We start from the raw sequence: 21,763 nt of genomic DNA on the forward strand, positions 1-21,763 counted from the left end.
ATTTGTTGACCAGCTACAAGCAATAATCACAAGTTTGGAAAATGATGATCAACCTTGGGTTTTCACGCCTAAAGTGGTGAATTGCATAGTGCATACAAATAAATTCAAACATCCAAGTTTGAGCATGTTGAAGCTAGAATGAGGGTGGCTGGCTAGGAGAAGATGCACCATCCCTTTTCAGCATTGCTTGGTTCAAAATGTGCCCTAGGAGAGCCATACGCTTCCTCTTGAAACCCTCAAATTGGTATGGCTGAAAGTTGCAAAGATACTCCTCTTGAAATGTGCGCAATGAATATTCAGATCTGCCCTTTAGAATGCTTTCAACTTGTAGATCAGCAATCCCTGAACATATTCTTGAATCCTTTGTCAAATTATGTGAAATTAAGCTCAATTGAAGCCCTTGAATGAAACCTCCTGAAATCAATTCTCTTGGATGATGTTGCACACCTGCAAGCATTCGAACTCTTGGGAGTTTTTGTTCCCAAAAGCTTGAAATTCTCCAATTACAACAAACCCTTGCTCACAATTTCTCCAACTCTTCATAAAGTAATCTTAATAATAAATGAAGAATTGATTGCTTTTTAACTTTTTATATCTTCCTCAAAGGGCATGATTTTTCATGTGCTTTTTTAATCGTTAAAAAGCACATAAAATATATATTTTCTTGATATAACTTAATATCTCCATGATGGACGTCCAAGTTAGCTAAATACATTGGCTTTATTAAATTATTAAATGCCCTAGCATTTAATACCCCTTTTAAAACCTTTTAATTTAATTTAATATTATTAAAGCATTTAACTTTAATAATATTTGAATTAATCCCCCAATCATTAATATAAGCTAAAATAATAATCTTCGGATAATCTGCTAACTCTCAGAAGATCACCAAGGCCTGCCAGATCATCCTGATGCCTTACTACAAATAGTAAGGTTAGACTTCATCATGCCAATGACTTACTAAAAATAACAAGTATCTATCAAACACTCTAAAAGATTCCTAGAAGGCGATCCATGAACCAACTAGAGAACTAAAGCCAAGTCTGAGGCCAATTACCCCAAAATAGCATTTACTATAAATAGTAATATGCTAAACATAGGCCCAACTATTCAAGCTTTGAAATTGAAGATGCTACATGTTGAAGCTGAGAGGAGACTGAAGCCATGACCAGTTTCCAAAAGTGGTGTTTACTATAAATAGTAAGTGCTAAAAATAGCAACTTACTAAAAATAATAAGTCTCCCAACTAACAAATCGGTGTCGAAATTGTCAGTTACTAAAAATAGTAAGTCTTGGACAAGTTGTCCAAAATCACCCTAACAAGTGTCATTCATCTCCACTAATCCGTCTGAACACACTTGCAGCATCAAAATACTCCCCTAACCATGTTGGCATCAACCTGGAGACCAGCACTAGCTGTACTACAAGAGGGCCTCAAAATGGGGACATTACAGATGTAGATTCAAAGTGAACTGATTTGGACTTTTCAGCTGCCAGACAATCTTCACTTTTTGTGGAGTTGGATACCCAACATACTTTTAGTCAAATGGTAGTGGAATTTCATGTGATTCTTCTAATGTACCTACATCATTTAATGTCAATGATGAAGTTGATGTTAGTCTTCATGATGACTCATATGATGTTGATTGCTAATTGTAGCCTTTTAATATTGAACCAATGAACAATAAATTAAAAATATCTATTTCAAGTTTTGACAATTCGATAAAATTAGTATGTTGTACTTAATATTTGTAATATTTATGGTAGTTTTGTTTACCATATGCATAATATGCGGTATTCTAACTTTAATTCTTGTCTTTAGGCTGCAAATATGTATGTATTTATAATTTTTAAATGTTTTTTGTATGGACTTACCCAAACGTGCCCAATGCCCCAAAAAGTTTCTGCAGTACCTGCATACTATACTCACATCCCTAAACCCATACCCATTATAATTTGGCAACTTAGGTATAAATGTTTAAGCTTGAGCATGTAAAGGGAGGAAGAATCTTAGAATTGTAAAGAGACACAAGTACAAGTAGTTTTTTAATACAAGCTTGGAGCTCCCTATACTTATCAGCTATTCTCTTTTTGGGTTGACAATGATGGTTTGATATCTCTTATTTTTGTAAGTGAATGCAACTTTGGGCATATATGTTTCCCTAACATTGTTAAGTACTAAGAGAATTCGTTTAAAGGACTTCACTGCATACTTATCTGATTTGTCCTTAAATTTGAGCTCTATGTTATTTATAAATGTTCATCAAAGAATTAAAATCTGGAGTTGTTAACTTAATTTGTACATGGATGACTGTTGCGCATAGATGATTTTAAGTTTTAGCAACTCTGAATCTAACTTGACATGATTGTTATTAAGTTTGGAGTTAATGTAATTTTTTTCTATGAGCTGTTATTTATTACAGAAGCTTTAAGATCGTCCAATGTTTTGAAATTACTCTGTTCCATTGCGTCTCTATTGTTCTCTCCTTTAATGGTTTCATACTTGTTTCCTTATTTTACTTGTTCACACTCAAATTGATTAGATTTATGTTATTTTTTCATTTTTTCTTTTCTTTTGCAATTTTAGTATTTTACCAAGCTAGTTTTTTTGTTCATTACCTGGTAATAATTCCTGACGATCAACAAGTATTTCTTAGAATTGCTCTCTCCTTTTATGGTTTCTTCAACTGTTTATTTACTTTCTTTGTTTACACTCCAATTCATTAGATTTATGTATTCTTTTTTCTTTTTTGCAATTTTAGTATCTTAAATTTTAACCCCTATTGAACTAGAATTTTCATTCATCACCTTGTAATATTGCCTTATGATTGAGAGTTAATTCTTAGAATTATAGGAAAATCTATAATTACTCATCACTTTTCAACTGAACTTGCATTACTGTGAGGGGATCTGACACTTTCCAACTATAAGAATGATTTCCAGTCCAGCATGCATACCTCTGTCAATGATTTTGAGCTAACACCATTTCTTGACTGCATTATATGTCAATCTCAACTATTAGAATGATGAGGGTCTGACTGAAATGGTTCACAAACTCCCATTATCCTTTACATTGCAAAGAATTTATGCTATGGCAGGTCAATCAAATTTCAAAGAGTAGTTGCAGAGCAAATTGCATTGAGATAGATTTTGCAAAATGAGCATGGTTGTTTGACTCAGATTATACTCTTTTTGGGGTTTATTGTTGTCGTGGGCCTATATATTCATTGCAGGAAATGTGGATTGAGTCCTTCAATTATTACATATAATTTTTCAAACTCAAGGAAACCCCTTACCAGGCATTACCATGGGGTTACTTAGAAAAGCTCATGTTTTCTCCCAATAGGTCCAATTTATAAGCCTTTTTTACTTGAACTTCCCAAAAAATATCTCTCCCAATTAATTTATCAAGATTGAATTGGCATTCATAGGGAAGAGCTGCTTTTGAGATTTCAGCATTGGAGTGCTATTAGGATTGACTGTTCTCAGTCAATTTGAATTCTTTCCATTGCCAACCTCAGTTATTCACTCACTCTACAATAAACCCTAGAACATCATAATCCTCAAGCTTCTTAGATGCTCCTGATGGCTAGAGGATTTGCTGCAAGTCCAGTCATCTGACCAAATGTGCACCTTATTATCTTGCCCTGCCTGCTATTGTATTATAGGAAAAACGAGTGATATACAAATATGGATAAAATTCCAGATATCTTAGCCATTGGAAGGCTTGCCTGAGGGAAATTCGGTTCTCCTTGAGGGGAATCAAGGTATTTATTGTACAGAATTCTGTTCCACAGTCTTGTCCTTTCTTGGTATGCTCTACAGTTTGCACATCAGTTTGGCTAGCTGTCATCTTCTTTAATTTGAATCTACCTCCTTTATGTATGAATACTTATCACACTTTTAATTATATTGTTGAAGTGTTAAAGTTTTGAATAGGGTGTATTTCTTAGTAATCAAATCATTAAATACTTATTCTTAGGGCATAAAGGGTTTAATCTTGTTTAATATTACTTGTACATATTGCATATGTTTAAATGTAAATGACCACACCTGTTTGTCTAGGTAAAACTGAGCCATTTGAAGAAAAGCCCGTAGTGAAGTCTGAGACTTGTGCTGAACAACTTAACAGGATTTGCTTTTGTTGATTGTAACAGGTACTGTCTTTCGTGAGCCGATTCTCTGCAGGAATGTCCCTAAACTTGTCCCAGGTAATTCATAGTTTGTGTTTTTTTAATTTGTTATCACGGATGCTGTAATTTACAGGTAGTGAATTCTTAATGGATCATGTTCAGGTTGGAAGAAACCTATATGTATTGGTAGGCATGCTTTTGGGGATCAGTATAGTGCTACAGATACTATCATTAAAGAACCAGGAAAACTCAAGATGGTATTTGGTATGTATCTGGAAGCTATCATTGGATTCTTGGTAATGCCTTACATTTGGGGTTTGTCAAGTTTAGTTTGAGTGAATTTATAGAATCCTCTATGAGATTCTTATGTAACCAGACTTGAACTCCTGTTTTTGGCTATAGTTCCAGAGTCAGGAGAGAAACCATTAGAACTTGGTGTATATGATTTTAAAGATGGAGGGGGTGTGGCAATGACTATGTTCAACGTTGAGAAGGTCATTATTTTTCCCTTTATGGATGCATTTATTGTTCGTGTCACTGCCCAGCTGTTTTTACATTAAATCAAATTAATGTGTATTGGCAGTCTATTCGAGCCTTTGCTCATTCTTCAATGGTGATGGCATACTCCAAGAAGTGGCCTCTCTATTTCACTACAAAAAATACCATCCTTAAAAAATATGATGGCAGGTATGCAGTGTTTGGTGAAGTGTCCAGGTTTTCTTCCATTTGGCTGAAATGTTTTAGATTTGACATTGTTTATGATCACTATATCCTATATTCTTTAATCAACAGGCATCAGGGAGTAAGGATAATGTTGGTAATAATGAATATTATAGGAATTCTAGACAACAACAATTGAAATGAAACATAACTACTGCAATGCTAATATTATTGACATACATCCACACACAAAATCAGACACACACACACACAATGCTTGAGACTAGGCCACCATTCTGATGCTGTTTGACAACTGATTCCGATCTTGGTCTCATCAAAGATAAAATTGGGGGAATTTACTATCTGCCCCAGGGAATCTCTTGCTTGACTACATGATTGGAGGGTCTGGAGAAGGTCCTGATAGATATTCCTGCTAATTCTAAGTTGCGTCCCATAGAGATGGGAGAAATTCATGAGCAAGCTGAAGATTGCTAGAGAAATACCCTTTGAATGCTGCTCATAAGCCATCCATTCACTTACATGGGTGAGTTTGTTGCACTGTACATTGGATGTGGGAGGCATTTCCACAACAATAGGACCTGAATACTCACCCTTGACACAATCTTTGTTGATGTAATTAGTGAAGGCTCCCCTTTTCTCTTAGAGACAAGATACTTCTTCAAACGTGGTTACCATAATTTGTACGTTCACGGGGATGCATCCACACCCCTTAAACCCTTGTCTCCATCTCCCTCGTTGCCATAATTCGTATGTTACATGGGGCTTTAGGGGACGTACCCTGGCCTCCTCCCCCGGAATGAGCAAATTCAGAAACATCTTTGAATGCATCCCCAAAATTGGGGATGACAGAAGACGCATAGGGTATGCTTGGCTTTCCCCAAAGCAGTTGAGCATATCTCAAATGTCTATTGGCCATCTTGGGGACAGCCAAGTGTCCCTCACTGAAAAGCAATTTTAAATAATGTGTAAAAGAAAATCAGTCATAGCTTTTAAAAAATACTGTTAAATATATCATGACAACATGAAACAACAGCACTAAATACATCATGACAGCACTATAACAGCAATTAAATTAATCATGACGAAAGTTTGAAACTCGGACTTGAACTTGACTCTGCAGCCCAAAATTTTGACTTGGACTTGGGACTCGGCATAAAACTCGGCATGGATGTGGCAAACAAAAACCATAGAATTACACAAAAAGAATAAAATTAGTTGACAACTTTAACCTCATTTGTGTAATTTCACTTCCTGACGCCCTTTTATTCCTGCCCAAATGCTTGTTTTCTTTGCTCCTTCCCTTGCTATTTTTCTGTTCAGACCTGAAATGGACGAGTTTGACCTCATTTTTCCAAAGATGCCTAGAGCTAGGACTCAAGAGTTCGAGCCTGGGACTCGACAAGTCCTTGGTCAAAACTTGGAGGAGTACTCGCTAGAACTCTCCAAGACTCAACTTGCAAGTCCTTGGTGAGTCGGCTTAGTGAGCTCCTCGACTTGTGAGGCCCAGAAGTCCTGCTGAGTACTCTCTGAGTTTTCATATTTTGATAATGACAACAATGACAACAACTATGTTATATTTATAGTTAATGATATAAGTATATAGCAGTTACTATTAACAGCAAGAATTTGGATTTCTGATTTCTTTTCTCAAATTGCATCAAATTTCAAAATTTTTGATATGGTATTAGTGTCAGTTATTATTGTCAGTTGCAAAAGAGATTAAAGGTGCATTTGCCATGGTCTGGTACAATGTGGTATTATGGAGAAGTACAAACAAACAGTTTCTTTTCGGATCGTGGTTGGCATGCAGGTTTTGGTAGACACCATCCAACATCATTTTAACATTGTCACGTTATATTGTTGTTCATTAACTTGTAGAAATTTGACACACACACACACACACACACACACACACACACATAGACATACATACATACACACACACACACGCATACACACATACATACAAACAGATACATACACACACACATACACACACATACATACACACACACACACGCATACACACATACATACAAACAGATACATACACACACACATACACACACATACATACACACACACACATATAGACATACACACACACGCATACATACACACACATACATACACACAAACACACATACATACATACATACACACATACATACATACATACATACATACATATTGCCATCCCCCACCGTCCCCACAAAGTGGTCCTCTGATTGTCGTCCTTGAAACATGTCCTTTGTTGTCCTGCCATCCTCATCCTAGTAACATTGTGCAACATATCAAAATTCTATACCTTTCAAACCATCTTAGAATATCGTCTTGATCATTTTGTGGGAAAGCATGGTGTTGAATTTCAAAATCTTTGATCCTCGCCTTAACCAAGCTTTCTTTGCCCTGAGGCGCAATTGTGTTGATCACCATTTGACCCATAAAAGTGTCAAATCAGATCTATGCTATAGGTCTTGCTTAGATGCTTTGCAACTTGAGTGTATTACATTTAAGAAGTTTGGGTTGAATAAGGATTTTTTTGTTCCTTTTAGTTCAACTTGGAGAAAATATTGATCAATCAAAGGAACAATTAATATTGTAGGAATTGGTAGTGAACTATTGGTTATCATTGGGATTGATGTCAAATGATTCATTAGATTCATCTCTATCAGTTATAACCTCCTTTCTATCTTTTTTCATGATTACATATGGATCTTGAGGGGGATCGGTAAGAGGAAATACTATGATTTTTCTTTGGTTTGGATCATCATTGTCATTGTCATCTTCTCCTTTATTGCCCTTGGTGGATAGCTTCTTTAGGACCACATGGTTTGATGAAGAAGAGGCTCTTGGATGACCCTTGTCATAGATTTTTATCCAAGCACCTTGTTGCTTATGTGGTTTGATTCCTAGTTGGTCCTTGGTAGGAAGTATCAAGTGCCTTGAAAAAGAGATTGATTGGGATCCTATCACATGCATTTTTGATAGAGTTGGTCATGATAAGGTCACAAGACTTGTACAAGGGCCAGTACAATTGGATGATCAGACCTCCATTCATGCTACTAGTTTCATAGGTGTTTGTCATCCTTACAATTTTTTCCAAAGTCTTCATTGTTGTGTGTATGTTTGAAACCTTCTCCCAAAAAGTTGGACACTTTCTCCTTCATCTTTCTCTTTGGATCAAAATGCTGCCTTGTGTTCTCCATGGGAATGCCATAGCAAAGGAGATCCATGTTTAGATCTGTTGTGATTGCATTATCTCCACATGCAAAATGACCAATATGGACAGGCTATTTGATTGGCAATGCTGCCTTGTGTAGCTTGTTAAAGTTTTTGTGTACTTGTAATGTTTGATAATTAGAGTCCATAAGAAAAAGGAAGTCAAGCATGTGACAAGCTAGCCAATAAAGTTTTTATTTGAAAATGAAGGCTCAAATGCATGCATATGCTTCATTCTGTTGTCCTCATTTTTGAATTTTCAAAAATGTGACAACCCTTATAGAGTTTTGCTCAAAATGTGTCATTTTTGTCTCTAAGGCATGTTTTACGAGGTGAAAAACTCACATTTGTTAGTATCAAATCATCTGGGGGTGTGTTGGCCATTGTTGTTCAATTTTTGGTGAGTTTTGGCCTTCATTTTCCTAGCTTTCTATGCAATTTCGGGTTTCAGAGTAGTAACTGCAAGTTGGAGATTTTACTCTAAAGCACGCTTTTTGAGGCAAAATTCTTTCTTCTTTCTGAATTGTACTAATCTTCGGTTCATCCTTGATCCACTTTTCAAATTTCATCGCATTTTGATTTCGTTTGCTTGGTCTTTCCTCCAAAATCGGGTTTTGTTCTTTGGATTGCGAGTGGGAAATTTTCCTTCTTTTGCAGGTAAAAGAGACTTTGTGTTTTTATGTTATAAGAGCTTTTTCCAACAATTACAAGTGAAAGTTTATGAATATGTGTAACTTGTAACTTGTCTTTTCTTTTCCATTTTCCTTTTTGCTTTTTAAGTTGTTTTGTAGGAACTTTTTGGTCATACTGCAAGTGAATTTAAAAATACAAGTTTTTTATGAGAACTTGTAAGTTCTCCTAAAATTTCCTACTTTCCTTTTATTTTTCTTTATTTTAAAACTTGTAATTGGATTTCAAAAACCCGATTACATGTCTTTTGTGGTCTTTATATGTTTTGTGTGCTTTTGCTTGTGGTGTGCTTGAAACCCGATTTTGGAGGTTTGAAGGAAAAGAGAATTTTATTTAAAACATGTAGTAGGGTTTTTATAACCCAATTACATATTTTCTTAGCTTGTGCCCTTTGCTTGAAGTCATATTCTAGAAACCCGATCATGTTTTTCCTCTCCAAAGGCAGCAAACTTGTGGTGGCTTGCAATTTGAAATCCGATTCTCATGGGAGTGGCGCCTTGAATGCATACCAACGTGTGGGTTTTCTGCTTCCATTTTCGCTGTTTTAGCTCCGCTTTTCTTGGCGCTTTGCCCATGTTTTCCGCCATATTGTGATGCGTATTGCATTCAACATTCAGTGATAAGTGTTTGACGTCTTATGGGATTCTTCTACCTTGCCATTTTTTGTGCTTTGAGTTGAATGCAAAGTTGTTTTTTTTCTGCAACAAGAAAAGTCAACGTGGTGGCTCCTTCATCTATTTATAGAGCTTTTCGGGTCATCCCAAGTTCTTTTGTTTTTGTCTAGGACATTTGATTGAGCAAGTTACATTTTCACAAGAGTTCTTACCATTTTCATACTTGAAGTCAGCCTTCCAGAACCCGAAGTTGGTCCAAAATGCACTAAAAAACAATTGAAAATGATTCTTAAAAGTCCAATTACAAGTGCAAACTTGTAGGTACCCATTACACATATGAAGTTGCATGTTTGTTCTCCACAATTGCAAGTTAATGCTCTTGTTTTTCCACACATGTAATGCAGTCCTCAAAACTCGAAATTCACTTGTGAGCCCATTTTCGCATCAATTTATCCCTTCCCTTGTCAGTCTTGTTTGGACACATGATCTATCAAACCAACAAATCAAGGCATGGGCATTGTTTTATAACAATATCATCTTGAATAAGGTGTAATGGGTTCTTCATCAGTAAACAAAAGAAGAAGAGATACAACAACAATTCATGGATGCAAATTATAGAATGCTTTCAAGATAGAGATAGTCATAACATGAAAAGAGGAAGGCAGCCCTTTCCCTCTTGAAGAAATGGTACTACCCCATGCATGTGAAAGGTTGAAGTTTGCTGGTTAAAGACACAAAGACTATCAAGGGTGCAAGTTCTTGTTCTAGTTCAAGATGTCATTTACCTCGATCATAGAGTGTCTTGTAGTAGCATGAAGATTTTCAAAACAGAGGATGATGTAGTTAGACTCGTGTCTTCAGACACATAGAATAGTTTCAGTTGTGTATTTGCAATTCTAGGGTTTTGTTGGCATGATCTTGGCCCTTGATTTATTTTAAATCTTGGCCATCCATTTTGTAAGAGACTCTATATATACCTCCTTGTCTGTCATTTGTAAGGGAGAGATTTTGTAGAATTGTTGGTATATGCTGCAACTATTGAATCTAAATCATTGTTCAATTGTTGGTGATTTTGCTCTTCAAATGTTGTCGTTGCATTCATGGTTCTCAATTCCTCCAAGTTAGATTAGAATTTATTTTCATATTTATTAGATTGAGTGAAAGATTTGTTGAATATATTTGTGTGGAATCCATAATCCATATCACTAGCCTCTTGCCACTGGTAAGTGCGCCTTGTGTGGTCGACTAGAAATTTGAGTAAGCTTAACTTCAACTATTACGCGTCTCTTGACAAGCATCAACTTGGATGGTGTGAACATTTGATGGTGATAGTCTGAAAATCCTTGAGTATACCTTAGATGATTGCACTAAGCTTGTGTCAATACCTGTTTGTGAGACCTTGACTAGTTAGATTCCACTAAATTTGTTCATCATTTCCTACATTCCTAGGCCTGGAATAGATTCCTGAACCCTATTCCTTTTGCCCATTTTTTAGTAAGAATTAAGTACGAAACTACATTGCTAAATCCTAAGTTGTCAGCACACCCATTCCGCATATTTCATGATCAAAGAAGATAATCGTAACATTTGCGTAAGTCCCCAATTGAACACAACAATTCACATCAACCATCGAGTTACCCACTCGTCAAGACCTGACATGTAGAAACCTTGGAATCATTTTAGTTGATCTTACCCTTAGTATTTGCGGTGATTTTGTTCAAGAGAGGGTAAATTACTTTGGTATTTTATTTTGAAATGTTATGTGCATAAAACACACATCAACATTCTTTTGGTGCTAGAAGGAGGGCCCGATTTGCGATCATCTTCGAAGATTATGTTCCGGAATGGTGTTGCTTGAGGAAGAACTTATCCAAGGTGAACAAAGAGACTATTTCACAATTCAACACTCTTGCTTGGAGAAACCAAAGTAGTCACGCTGAATTTAGACGAGTGAGAGCAGTGATAAACAAAGAATAGTTGGGAAACTTGCCTCCGATTATCATTGTTCCTGGAGCAGTTCATCGTGAGAACTAGTTTACCAATCAGCCAAGAAGAAATTGACCTAGTTGAAGTTGATATGAGACACAATGGTGTTGCCTGATCCCGATTGAACGAACGAGCTTGACTTGGACGAACTCGAGTTTAAGCAACCGGACCTGGGAGACAGAAGAAAGGTTATATCAGTTTGAACAACTTTGCCTGGGAAGTGAAAACGAGTGCACCACAATACATTGGAGTTTCTTTTGTGCTGGACGAAGAAGAAGAGATAGCTGAATGAATTGACGAACAAATTGAGGAGCAGATTGAAAGGGATCTACTTGCGGAAAGATTACAACAAGTTCGGATTGATCCTAGATAGATCATGTTGGAGCGCATCAATTTCTTTTCACCCAAGAGACTTCAGAGAATTTTAAGGTCAACTCCTGGAGAACGAAGACATTGTGAGTTGAGGACTCCTCGCAGATCCAGACTTGGGAGGCGAGAGGCTTCACCGAGTTCAAATATAGCAAATAGAGATAGATTATTCAATCAAAGGGACGTGCTGGGAGAAGACAATATTTTTCAAGATCCTCCATTTCAAGATCAAGATCCAAATCAAGAGGAAGCTCAACAGTTTCAACAAGAAGACCAAGAGATGGCCCATAATTAAGGATCACCTCCAAACGGTGCTACCTGGTTGGTTACCAACCCATCACCGCTCGCTTTCAATGACATTCATGAGATGCCGAAAAATACGGACAATTTTTGTTCAAAGTACAATGCTAGTGACTCAAGCCGGATGTCGGAAGATCATATTAAGATGTTTGAAGACCATGTGAGAAACAAACCAATTGAGTATGGAGATGTGGCTTGCAGACTTTTTTCCTATTCCTTGGGAGAAGAGGCGTATCATTGGTTCATCCATTTACTTGCAGGATCCATCACCTCATGGGAGGAATTGAATGAAGCATTCATCGGAAAGTTTGGAATCCAAATTTCCCCATCGGAGTTGCATAGACAGTTTGTTGAATGTAAAAGACAAATGAATGAGCCTATCAATTCATTCAACAACCGATTTCAGAAGGCTTATACAAGGTTGCAGACTCCTTATCTTATTCCAGATGCTCTAGAGATATACTATCATGCTCTAGATCCACTTACAACTATGTTTGTGTGAACTCATCCCTCTCCGGCAAATTTGAACGAAGCATATGGAAAGGCGATAGAAGTTAGTAAAATATTGCGTCAGAATCTTAGTGGACCTTTGCTCAATTTGGGGTCGCCCGCGGCCGCAAATCAAATTCAGAATTTAAGTCAAGCCTTGGTGCATCATACTCAAGTTCCACAACCAATGTATCCAGTTGCTCAGCCATCAAATTAGTTGTACTCCATCTTGGAGCACCCATTTCTCAAGCTCCGCAGACGCATCCTGTGTACCTACAAAATGTCGTGACATCCACGAGGACACAGGAGGAGAAGGAAGAAATGAAAGAGTTGATAGACCAAGTAAAGAAATTATCTACAGAGGTTACTCATTTGAGGATTCAGAACAATCAGCTCTACACTATGCATAGAAATTTTCAAGGTGGTAATCAAAATAACAATCAGGGTTACCAAAGTAACAATCAGAATTATCAGAGCAACAATCATAATAACCAAGTATATCGTGGCAATAATCAAAACTATCAGAAGAAAACGTGGAATATTGCGCCCAGCAACGGAAATGTGTCGTCACCTCTTGACAATCCGCTAGGTTCGGAGAGTCAATCGGCTGACAGAGTCTTCCTTGCGGAGGTTTCTTTATCAAATTGGTGCAGATTACACAACACTAGTCAGCATTCAGAATTGCATTGTCCCGAATTCAAGGTTGTTGCTGATATTTTCTAGAAGGAAGTGCGAAATGATGAAGCATCGGAAAGCACTCCAACAATGGGATATGAAATTGTTCCCGCTACTAGATATGACCAAGCATTAATCATTGAGGATTTCAAGTTTCCTCCAGTTTATGAAGAAAGTTTAGTGTGTGATCAAAGTGGGAGATTTCCTCCAAAATCAGCGAATGGACCTATGGTTCCGCCTAGTTCTCAGTTCCCACCTGCTTTAGCCAATGGGCCTATCGAAGATCCAGATTACTATTTCCCACCATTGAATAACAGTGTTTTGGTTGAAGGAATAAAAGAAGTGTTTCATCAGTCATTAGGAAACACTGGACCCAAAGTTTATCAGAGGAATCAGAGGAATCAGAGGAATCAAGAGCCTTTAACTACTTCCATTCCTCTGAACAATTTTGCTACACCACCAAATCCAAATGCTAGCAATACACCAAGCTATCCACAAGAATCACCTAAGTATAGATAAAAGAACAATCTCCCTCCAAGAGAGGAATCGAAGCGGCTGAGTCTGTGTGTGTTAGAAGAATTCAAGAAAGTCAAGGTAAGCCTACCATTATTCGAACTAATGAAGGTATGAGATCAGAGATACATTAATGAATGGACTAAATGAGAATATTGTCGGGAGAGCTACAACTCAAACCAGTTCCAACATTCAGAGAGGTACAAATGTTCCTCAAGCAAGCATAAATATGGTTCAGGATGAACGAAATGTTCAACAATTATCAGAAGAGGCATGTGTAGTTCAAAATTCATCTAATATGCCCAACAAAGACAAGTTAGTAAAGACGACAAATGTGCCAAAGAAAGAAGATATGTTAGAAGGCAAAGCTTTTCTCACAAGAGATAATGTAAAGAGAGTTAGGGATTCACCAGTTTTGACTGAAAATTTCACTAAGGGTGAAATCCTTCCTAAGAGTGAGATTGCTTCTATCAAAGATGCGGTTAGAAATGATGAAGTTTCCAAAGAAAGTGTGAAAAAAGAAGAAAACTTGCAAGTCCATAGGGATAAACCAGCAGTAAACTATCAAGATGAGCCAGCCCCGTTCTTGCTTTCAGTAAGAATCTTCGGCAAGCTTTTGCATAATTGTCTGGTAGATTCCGGAGCTTCAAGTAATGTAATGCCAAAGGCTATATGCAAGAAATTGGGTCTCGTTCCCATACAAACTAGTAAAAGAGTTACACAATTGGATAAGACAGAGGTACCTGTGATTGGAGAGTTAAACAATATTCATATGCAGTTGGTTGCGGATCTAAAAGTCCAACACTTCATAGATATATTAGTTGTAGACATTCCAGATGAATATGGCATGCTCCTAAGTCGAGATTGGTCAAGGAGATTGAATGGTTACTTTTCGACCGAATTCTCTCATATGTGGCTGCCATGGAGAGGTCTACCAAACCAGATCAAGATAGATAGTACCCCAAGATTAAGATTGATGATAACGGGATATGGGGAAAACAATGAATTTCTTTTCCTAGAAACCGATCTGGGGAATTACAAACCGAAAGCTGCAGAGGTTTTGATGCTTCAAAACCCAGTTGAAAAGATAGAAGAAAATCATGAGATTGTGAATTCCACATAAATTGTAGTAGAAAGTGATCATGATATAGATGAAGAAGTTGATATGTTTGAAAGTTTCAGAAGATTTGTATTCAAGAATATTCAATAGGGAGTTGAGTTAGGCAATCGTGCTCGCATTCAAGATTTATTGTTGCCTAATTGGTGCCGAATTCACAATACTGTTCATTCTGAATTCTCTTGCACAATGTGCAAGGTAGCTTTGAATCAAATACATAAGAGAATTCCTAAAATTTTGACACTTGAAGAAATTAAAGAGGCCTCTCCTAGGCCAGATGAAGAAATTACAGATAAAACTGAAGAAGAAATACATGACGAAGATCAAGTTTGGACATTGAGATTTGATGGTTCAAAGTCAAAGAAAGGATCAGGAGCCGGATCTGAATTGATCAGTCCCTCAGGGGAAACTTATTTCGCCTCTCATAGATTACAGTTTCCATGTACGAACAATGTTGCTGAGTATGAATCCTTAGTTCATGGGTTGCTGTTAGCCATTCAGAAGAAAGTGAAGATTTTACATGTGTTTGGAGATTTAGAGATTGTAGTGAGACAAGTGTGGAAGCAGTATGTCTGCCACGACAAAAAATCGACAAAATACCGCAATAGGATATGGGATCTCATCGAAAGCTTTGATGCTTTCAATATCAAGTCAATATACAGATCACAAAACCAAGTGGCGAATGCACTTGCACAGGTTGCTAGTTCCTTAGCACCCATTGCCATGGAAGGATTGAAGAAGTTTACAGTGGAACTTGCATCAGTTCCATCCGTACCAGATAATGTCACCAATTTCCAAGTTTTTGAAGACGATAAGCATATATTGGATTTTCTGACAAATGCAAATATTTTCCTGAGTCAGGTTATTGATGAAGAGGAAGTCGAAGAAGCATAGTATGATTTAGATGGTATCCTAGATTTGAAAACAAACTTCATTCCTAGGGGAATGATAGAGCTAGAAAGAATATTTGATCAAGATAAAATGGAAATAGAAAGATTGCACGACTCAAGTGGAGGTGCTTGTGAAACGGTGAATTTGGGAAATGACAAAGAAGTTAAGAATGTATTCATAGGGAAAGCATGCACGCCCAGTGAAAGGGAAGGCATATTGAAGAACATGAGAGATTTTCCCGATATGATTGCATGGGGATATGATGATTTGAACGTCAATAATCACACATACTATTCCCTTGAAACGAGTCAGTAAGCCATTTAGGCAGAGACAAAGGCTAGTGAACCCTTTGCTGGAACCTCTCATATATCAAGAAGTGAAGAAATTGTTGTCAGCAAGGATTATCTTTCCCGTGCGACACTCGACGTGGGTCGCCAATTTGGTCCCACTTAGAAAAAAGAGTGGAGAGGTAAGGCTTTGTGTTGATTTCAGAAATTTGTATAAAGCGTCAGAGAAAGATAACTACCCACTTCCATCATTGGATGAGGTTTTACAAATTGTGAATGGATTGCAAATGATGTCCTTTTTGGACGGATATTCAAGATACAATCAGGTGATGGTAGAATATGAAGATAGATTAAAAACAACCTTCACCACAAAGTGGGGTACATTTGCATACAGAAGGATGCCATTTGACTTAATCAATGTTGGAGCCACGTTCCAGAGAGCTATGGATATTGCATTTCAAGATTTGATTGGAAAATGCATCATTATTTACATGGATGACATTACAATTTTCTCAAGGAAATGAGAAGATCACATTGAAGATTTGAGAAAGGTATTTCGAAGATGCAGAAAGTACGAGATATCTCTTAATCCTAAGAAATGCATATTCGGGGTTACAAAAGGTAAATTGTTAGGACATATTATCTCAGAGAAAAGAATTTCCATTGATCCAGAAAGAGTTGAAGCTATATCCAAGATAAACGTCCCAAGCAGTAAGAAAGAACTGAAGTCCTTCGGTAAATTTAATTTTTTGAGGAAATTTATCTTTGGATTTGCTGAGATAATACGACCACTGAATGAAATGTTGAAGAAAGATGCTAAGATGGAATGGACGACAAAAGCAAAGAAAGCATTTGAAGAAATCAAGTCCACCATCGTTGAGGCTCCTGTTTTGGTCAGTCTTGATTATGCAAGACCTTTTTATGTGTATTCATTCGCCTCAGAACATACTTGTGCTGCAGTCCTTACACAGAAGAATGAAGATAAAGATGAACATCCCATAGCATTTATGAGCGCACCATTGAAAGATGCGGAGCTAAGATATCTGAATGTAGAGAAACAAGCTTATGCTTTGGTAAAAGCAATAAAGAAATTTAGACATTACATTTTGAGGGCAAAAGTTCATGCCATTGTCCCAGATGCAGCAGTTAAGACACTCATTATGTAGAATGAATTAGGAGAAAGGAGAGGAAAGTGGGTCGCCACTATCCAGGAGTATGACATTGAGATTCAACCAATGAGACTTGTTCGAGGTCAAGCCTTAGTGCAGACTTAAGCAGTTGATGGACTCGGATTAGTCCAACAAGTCTATGCAATTGAGGACGTCACTCCAGATGAATGGTATAAGGATATTGTTTGCTATTTATTAAACCAGAAATGCCCCGCGGGTATGAGCCCTGCTTAGAAGAGAGCATTTAGATTGAAGTGTCAATATTTTAAATTTTACAATGCTTGGTTTTATACCGAAGAAATCATGAAGGAATATATTTGAGATGTGTTGGCAAAGATGAAGCAAAACAGATTATGGAGCATTTTCACAACAGATTTGGGATAGGTCATGGTGCGAGCTTGGCTACTGCGCACCAAATTTTGAGAGCAGGTTATTACTGGTCTACTTTGTTCCAAGATACTCATGAACACGTGAAGATGTGTCACGCATGCCAGGTTGTTGTCGTTCGAGAGAAGAATATAGCTATGCCGTTGCAGCCTGTGATCGAGTCCAAACCGTTCGGTATGTGGGGTATCGACTTCATTGGTATGATCAATCCGCCTTCTTTTGCGCAACACAGGTAAATTCTAACCGCGACTGATTACGGTACTCGTTGGTCAGAAGCTCAAGCTTTGAAGTTATGTACAACTGAAGCTATGATTAAATTTTAAGAGGAGAACATCATTACCAGGTTTGGTTGTCCACATGCTATTGTTTGTGATAATGGTTCTGCCTTTACATCATTGAAATTTTCGAATTGGGCTTTTGAATATGGTATAACCCTTAAGTTTTCATTGAATTATTATCGTTAAGGTAATGGGTTAGCCGAATCAAGGAATAAGAATTTGTTGAGTATGATTAAGAAGTTGGTAGAGAAAAATCCAAAAGACTGGCACACGCAATTGAGATTCGCCCTTTGGGCAGATAGAACGAGAGTAAAGAATTCATCGGGGACTTCCCCATATTTTCTGGTATATGGCCAAGAGCCTGTCTTCCCCGTACAATTGAGGATCCCCACATTAAGATTTATACAAGATTACATGAAGGGCGAAGACAGAGTGCAAACGAGATTGACACAGTTGATGAACTTAGAAGAAGAGAGAGATAAAGCATTAGAGAATTTCGCCAAACATCAGAGCGTAGTTAAGAGAGGGTTTGACAGACAAGCATGGGTAAAAGCCTTTAGGATTTCTGAGCTAGTGCTATATTGGAATAAAGCCCACGAAAGAAGAGGAGATCACGACAAATTTGACAAACAATGGAAATGCCCTTATCATATTGCTGAGATACTGGGAGAGAATGCATTCAAGCTAAGAACCTTAACTGGTGAGGATGTTCCGTTGCCCGTCAATGGACAATTCCTCAAGCATTACTTCCAACCTTAGGCTTCTTCTGAAGCCTACCCCTTGTATCATAGTTAGAATAGGTCTGCTTTGGTTTGCCTTAGTTTAGGTCTGCTTCTGGTTCTGCTTTAGGTTTTAGGTCGGCTTTGCTTAGGTGTTAGTTCCGAGGGATATCCGCTTGTCATGTGGGAGTTGTCAAGACACACTCTGCGTTTCACCAAGTTTTGTTCGGTCCATTTCTTGAATGATATCTCATGAAGCTCTTTGAATTAGAGATTGTTTTTGTATAGTGTATCATAGGTTGAATCTGTATTTGATAGGATTGGAAAACTTTTATTGTATTTTGACGCTGGCACCATTTGATTATTATATTTTACACATTATTTTTGTCCGAGTTATTGTAGATTTTCAGGTAAAGTTGTGACTAGTGAAAAATTTTATATCCTTCTTTAGTACCATTATAATTCTCAAACCCTAGAGTTCATTGCTTACGAGCCAAAGGAATTGACGGAATATGAAAGCACATGAAAGGAAATATCAAAAAAAAAAAAAAGAAAAGAAAGAAATGCAAAGAAATGAAATATCTAAATTGGCTAATGGGGATATGCGAGTGACTCCACCGGGGCTATAGATGGCTAGCCGACAGTGGAGCAATATTCGTGAGGTTACAATAGGCCGCTTATGAAGTATGGACATCTTACGTAGCTAGTTTCACTAGATCCTTTGATTTTACAATATTCTCGTGAAGTTAATGAATGCAATTGCACACACGTGGATACTCAATGATTAAGTAACTTGATACAATTCTTGGATTCCATCTTTTCAAATGTGTTTTCTAACCTTTTGCTATGTTATGCAAGGATTAATTGAAGATTCTAAGGGTCGGATTGAGCTTTGTTCTTAAAATGTTCTGGAACATTTCCTTCGTGGAGTCGCTAGATGTTATGACCTTTTCACACATCGCCCCATTGCTAACGGGGACCCCCTCTTTTCCTGCTTTCTGCGTTGTTAGTGTTTCGGCTGCTTAGTGGGCAATTTGTGTTTCCTGTGCCCGAGTCTCAGAATTTTGATCATGCCTAGGGCCATTTAGGGTTTTGAGGTTATAGGATCAAGCGTGTGAAAATTGAGATTTTTATATGATCCTAAATTTGTCTAAATGTCCTCATCGGTGATTTTAAGGGCTAAGGTGTTTTCAGACCTTTTGGAGTTGTTTTCTCTGTTCTAGGGAGTTGTTCAAGTTGATTTCGCACTTTATCCCGATAGATTTCCTTGTGCTACACTCCAATTTTTGATGAATTTGCCTAAGTCCAGTTGAGTTTTATTAAGTTTCGAAGTTCCTAAGTGATTCTGAGTGGAAAAATCATCATTTTCCGGATGAAAATCCATATTCTAAGGGTTAAAAGGTCAAAATTCAATACTAGAGGTGCTTTTCCCCTCATATTCCTGACTACCCATGGTTTTTCCCTCTCAGAATCCAGACTGGACATGGATTTCCCTTGGAATCCATACTTGCTCCATTTTTCCACCATTGTGAATCCATACTAGGGTCGTTTTTCCCGTGGAAGCATTAAATTTTGACTAAGTGTCAGGATTTGTCTTGACTACTGACTTTTTTCCACTAGGGAAGTATGGATGGAATTGCGGATGACGTTCCACACCTGGGTCGATTTTCCACCAGGTCTTTTGTGACAAGTTTCGAGTATTTTTGTGCAGACTCTCAGTCCAGACTCATTGAGAGCATTTTTGATGATTTTGAGTCTAGATTTTCATCCAGACTGAGGTCGATTTTCCATCGAGGGGTAGTTTGAGTGAATGAAGTGATTTTTGAGTCCGGATTTTCATCCAGCCTAAGGTCGATTTTCCCCTAGCCCCATTTTGTGTGCATTTTGATGGATTTTGTTGGGAAATTTTATCCAAACTTAGATCGCTTTCCCTTATAGGGAATATTTTGACGTTTTAAATGATTTTGATGGGATTTTTAAATCCCTACTTGGATCAATTTTCCCAAGTGGCTCAAATTTTGATTTAAATTGCATTATTTTAATAAAGTGAGCCTTGTTTAATTGTTTTTTAATAAAGCAACGATTATTTAATAAATTTTAAAAACAATTAAATGATTTGCAATAAGCGTTTAATGTTTTAATCTTCTAGAAGCAAATCAGTTTCACCCAAGCAAGTATAAGAACAAAGTGTTTTATCCCACATTGCTTGTGTGGTGAAAGTTGGTGATGAAAGCAAGTTTAAAGAGAGAAGTCCAACATTATTTTATTATTAAGTTTGCCAGGTGTTTCCATGTAAGGGCGATTTTCTCTCTTATTGGTGATTTTTGATGAAGTGTTTTGGAGAGGTGTTTGATTGAAGACTTATATTTTTCCTCCTTTTTTCCATCTTGGCAATCCACTTGATTGCTGCCATTGGAGTTTATTGACTCCATTGTTTTCAGATTTTTGATTTTGGAGACAGCGATCTTTTCCTAAGTGGCGACTTTCTACTTTGGCAACTTTTGGTGATTTTAGAGGATTCTTATTTCGATTTTCCCTCAAGTCCGCCATTCAACTTGCTGTTATCAGACTTGATTCAGACTGATTGGAGTGCATATTGAAGATCATTTGCCACGATTTTGGTGAAGTTCGCCATTTTTGGGTGAGATCTACGATTTTGGTGAAGGGCGATTTGTGTTGAATTCCTCCACTCCAAACTTTGAAGATTTTCCTTGATATCGCCTTGGTTATTTGCTGTTCTCAGACCTTCATTGTTGGCAGATTGCATACATATTGAAGACATGTTTTAGATTTGAAGGTGGCGGCATCGCTGGGAAAATACGATTTCTATTTGGCAAGTGTTCTATGACATATTTTGGTGGATTCATGCATGGTTGTTACTGCCATTGCTTCCTACTTGCTGTCATTACCTCAGATCTGAACTTTGACGCCATTGTTGCAGCAGGGGTGACCTTCATTGTTGGTTGTACATTCATTTTTCAGACTTAAACTTTCATTGCCAGCCAACTCCAAACTTAACGATTTGCCTTTGGGAGAGTTTTCAGGTCATTTTCAGTCAATCACTTGACCATTTGAGGGCTGTTACAGGTTTGCAACTTTGCCATGGCTGCTTGTGTTGGCATTGAGTTGTCATTGATGTCAACCGGTATTGCAAGCTACCGATAGAGGTATGTCAACCCGGTATGAAGAAGATTGAACCGACATAAAGAAGATTAACATGAAGGCTTGTCAACCGGTATGATG

At 37.4% G+C, this 21,763-nt stretch overlaps 1 protein-coding gene across 1 annotated transcript in view; it reads left to right on the forward strand.

Moving 5' to 3' along the window:
• LOC131076995 (isocitrate dehydrogenase [NADP]) overlaps positions 1-21,763 on the forward strand; it is a 194,499-nt gene that overhangs the window by 89,995 nt on the left and 82,741 nt on the right. The window contains exons 6-9 of the mRNA XM_058014357.2: positions 4,158-4,211; positions 4,296-4,397; positions 4,536-4,627; positions 4,717-4,820. Of these exons, the coding sequence (XP_057870340.2) occupies positions 4,158-4,211; positions 4,296-4,397; positions 4,536-4,627; positions 4,717-4,820 (352 nt within the window). The remainder of the gene's footprint in view (positions 1-4,157; positions 4,212-4,295; positions 4,398-4,535; positions 4,628-4,716; positions 4,821-21,763) is intronic.

Source organism: Cryptomeria japonica, chromosome 6 (genome assembly GCF_030272615.1).
Source record: "Cryptomeria japonica chromosome 6, Sugi_1.0, whole genome shotgun sequence".
NCBI lineage: Eukaryota > Viridiplantae > Streptophyta > Pinopsida > Cupressales > Cupressaceae > Cryptomeria > Cryptomeria japonica.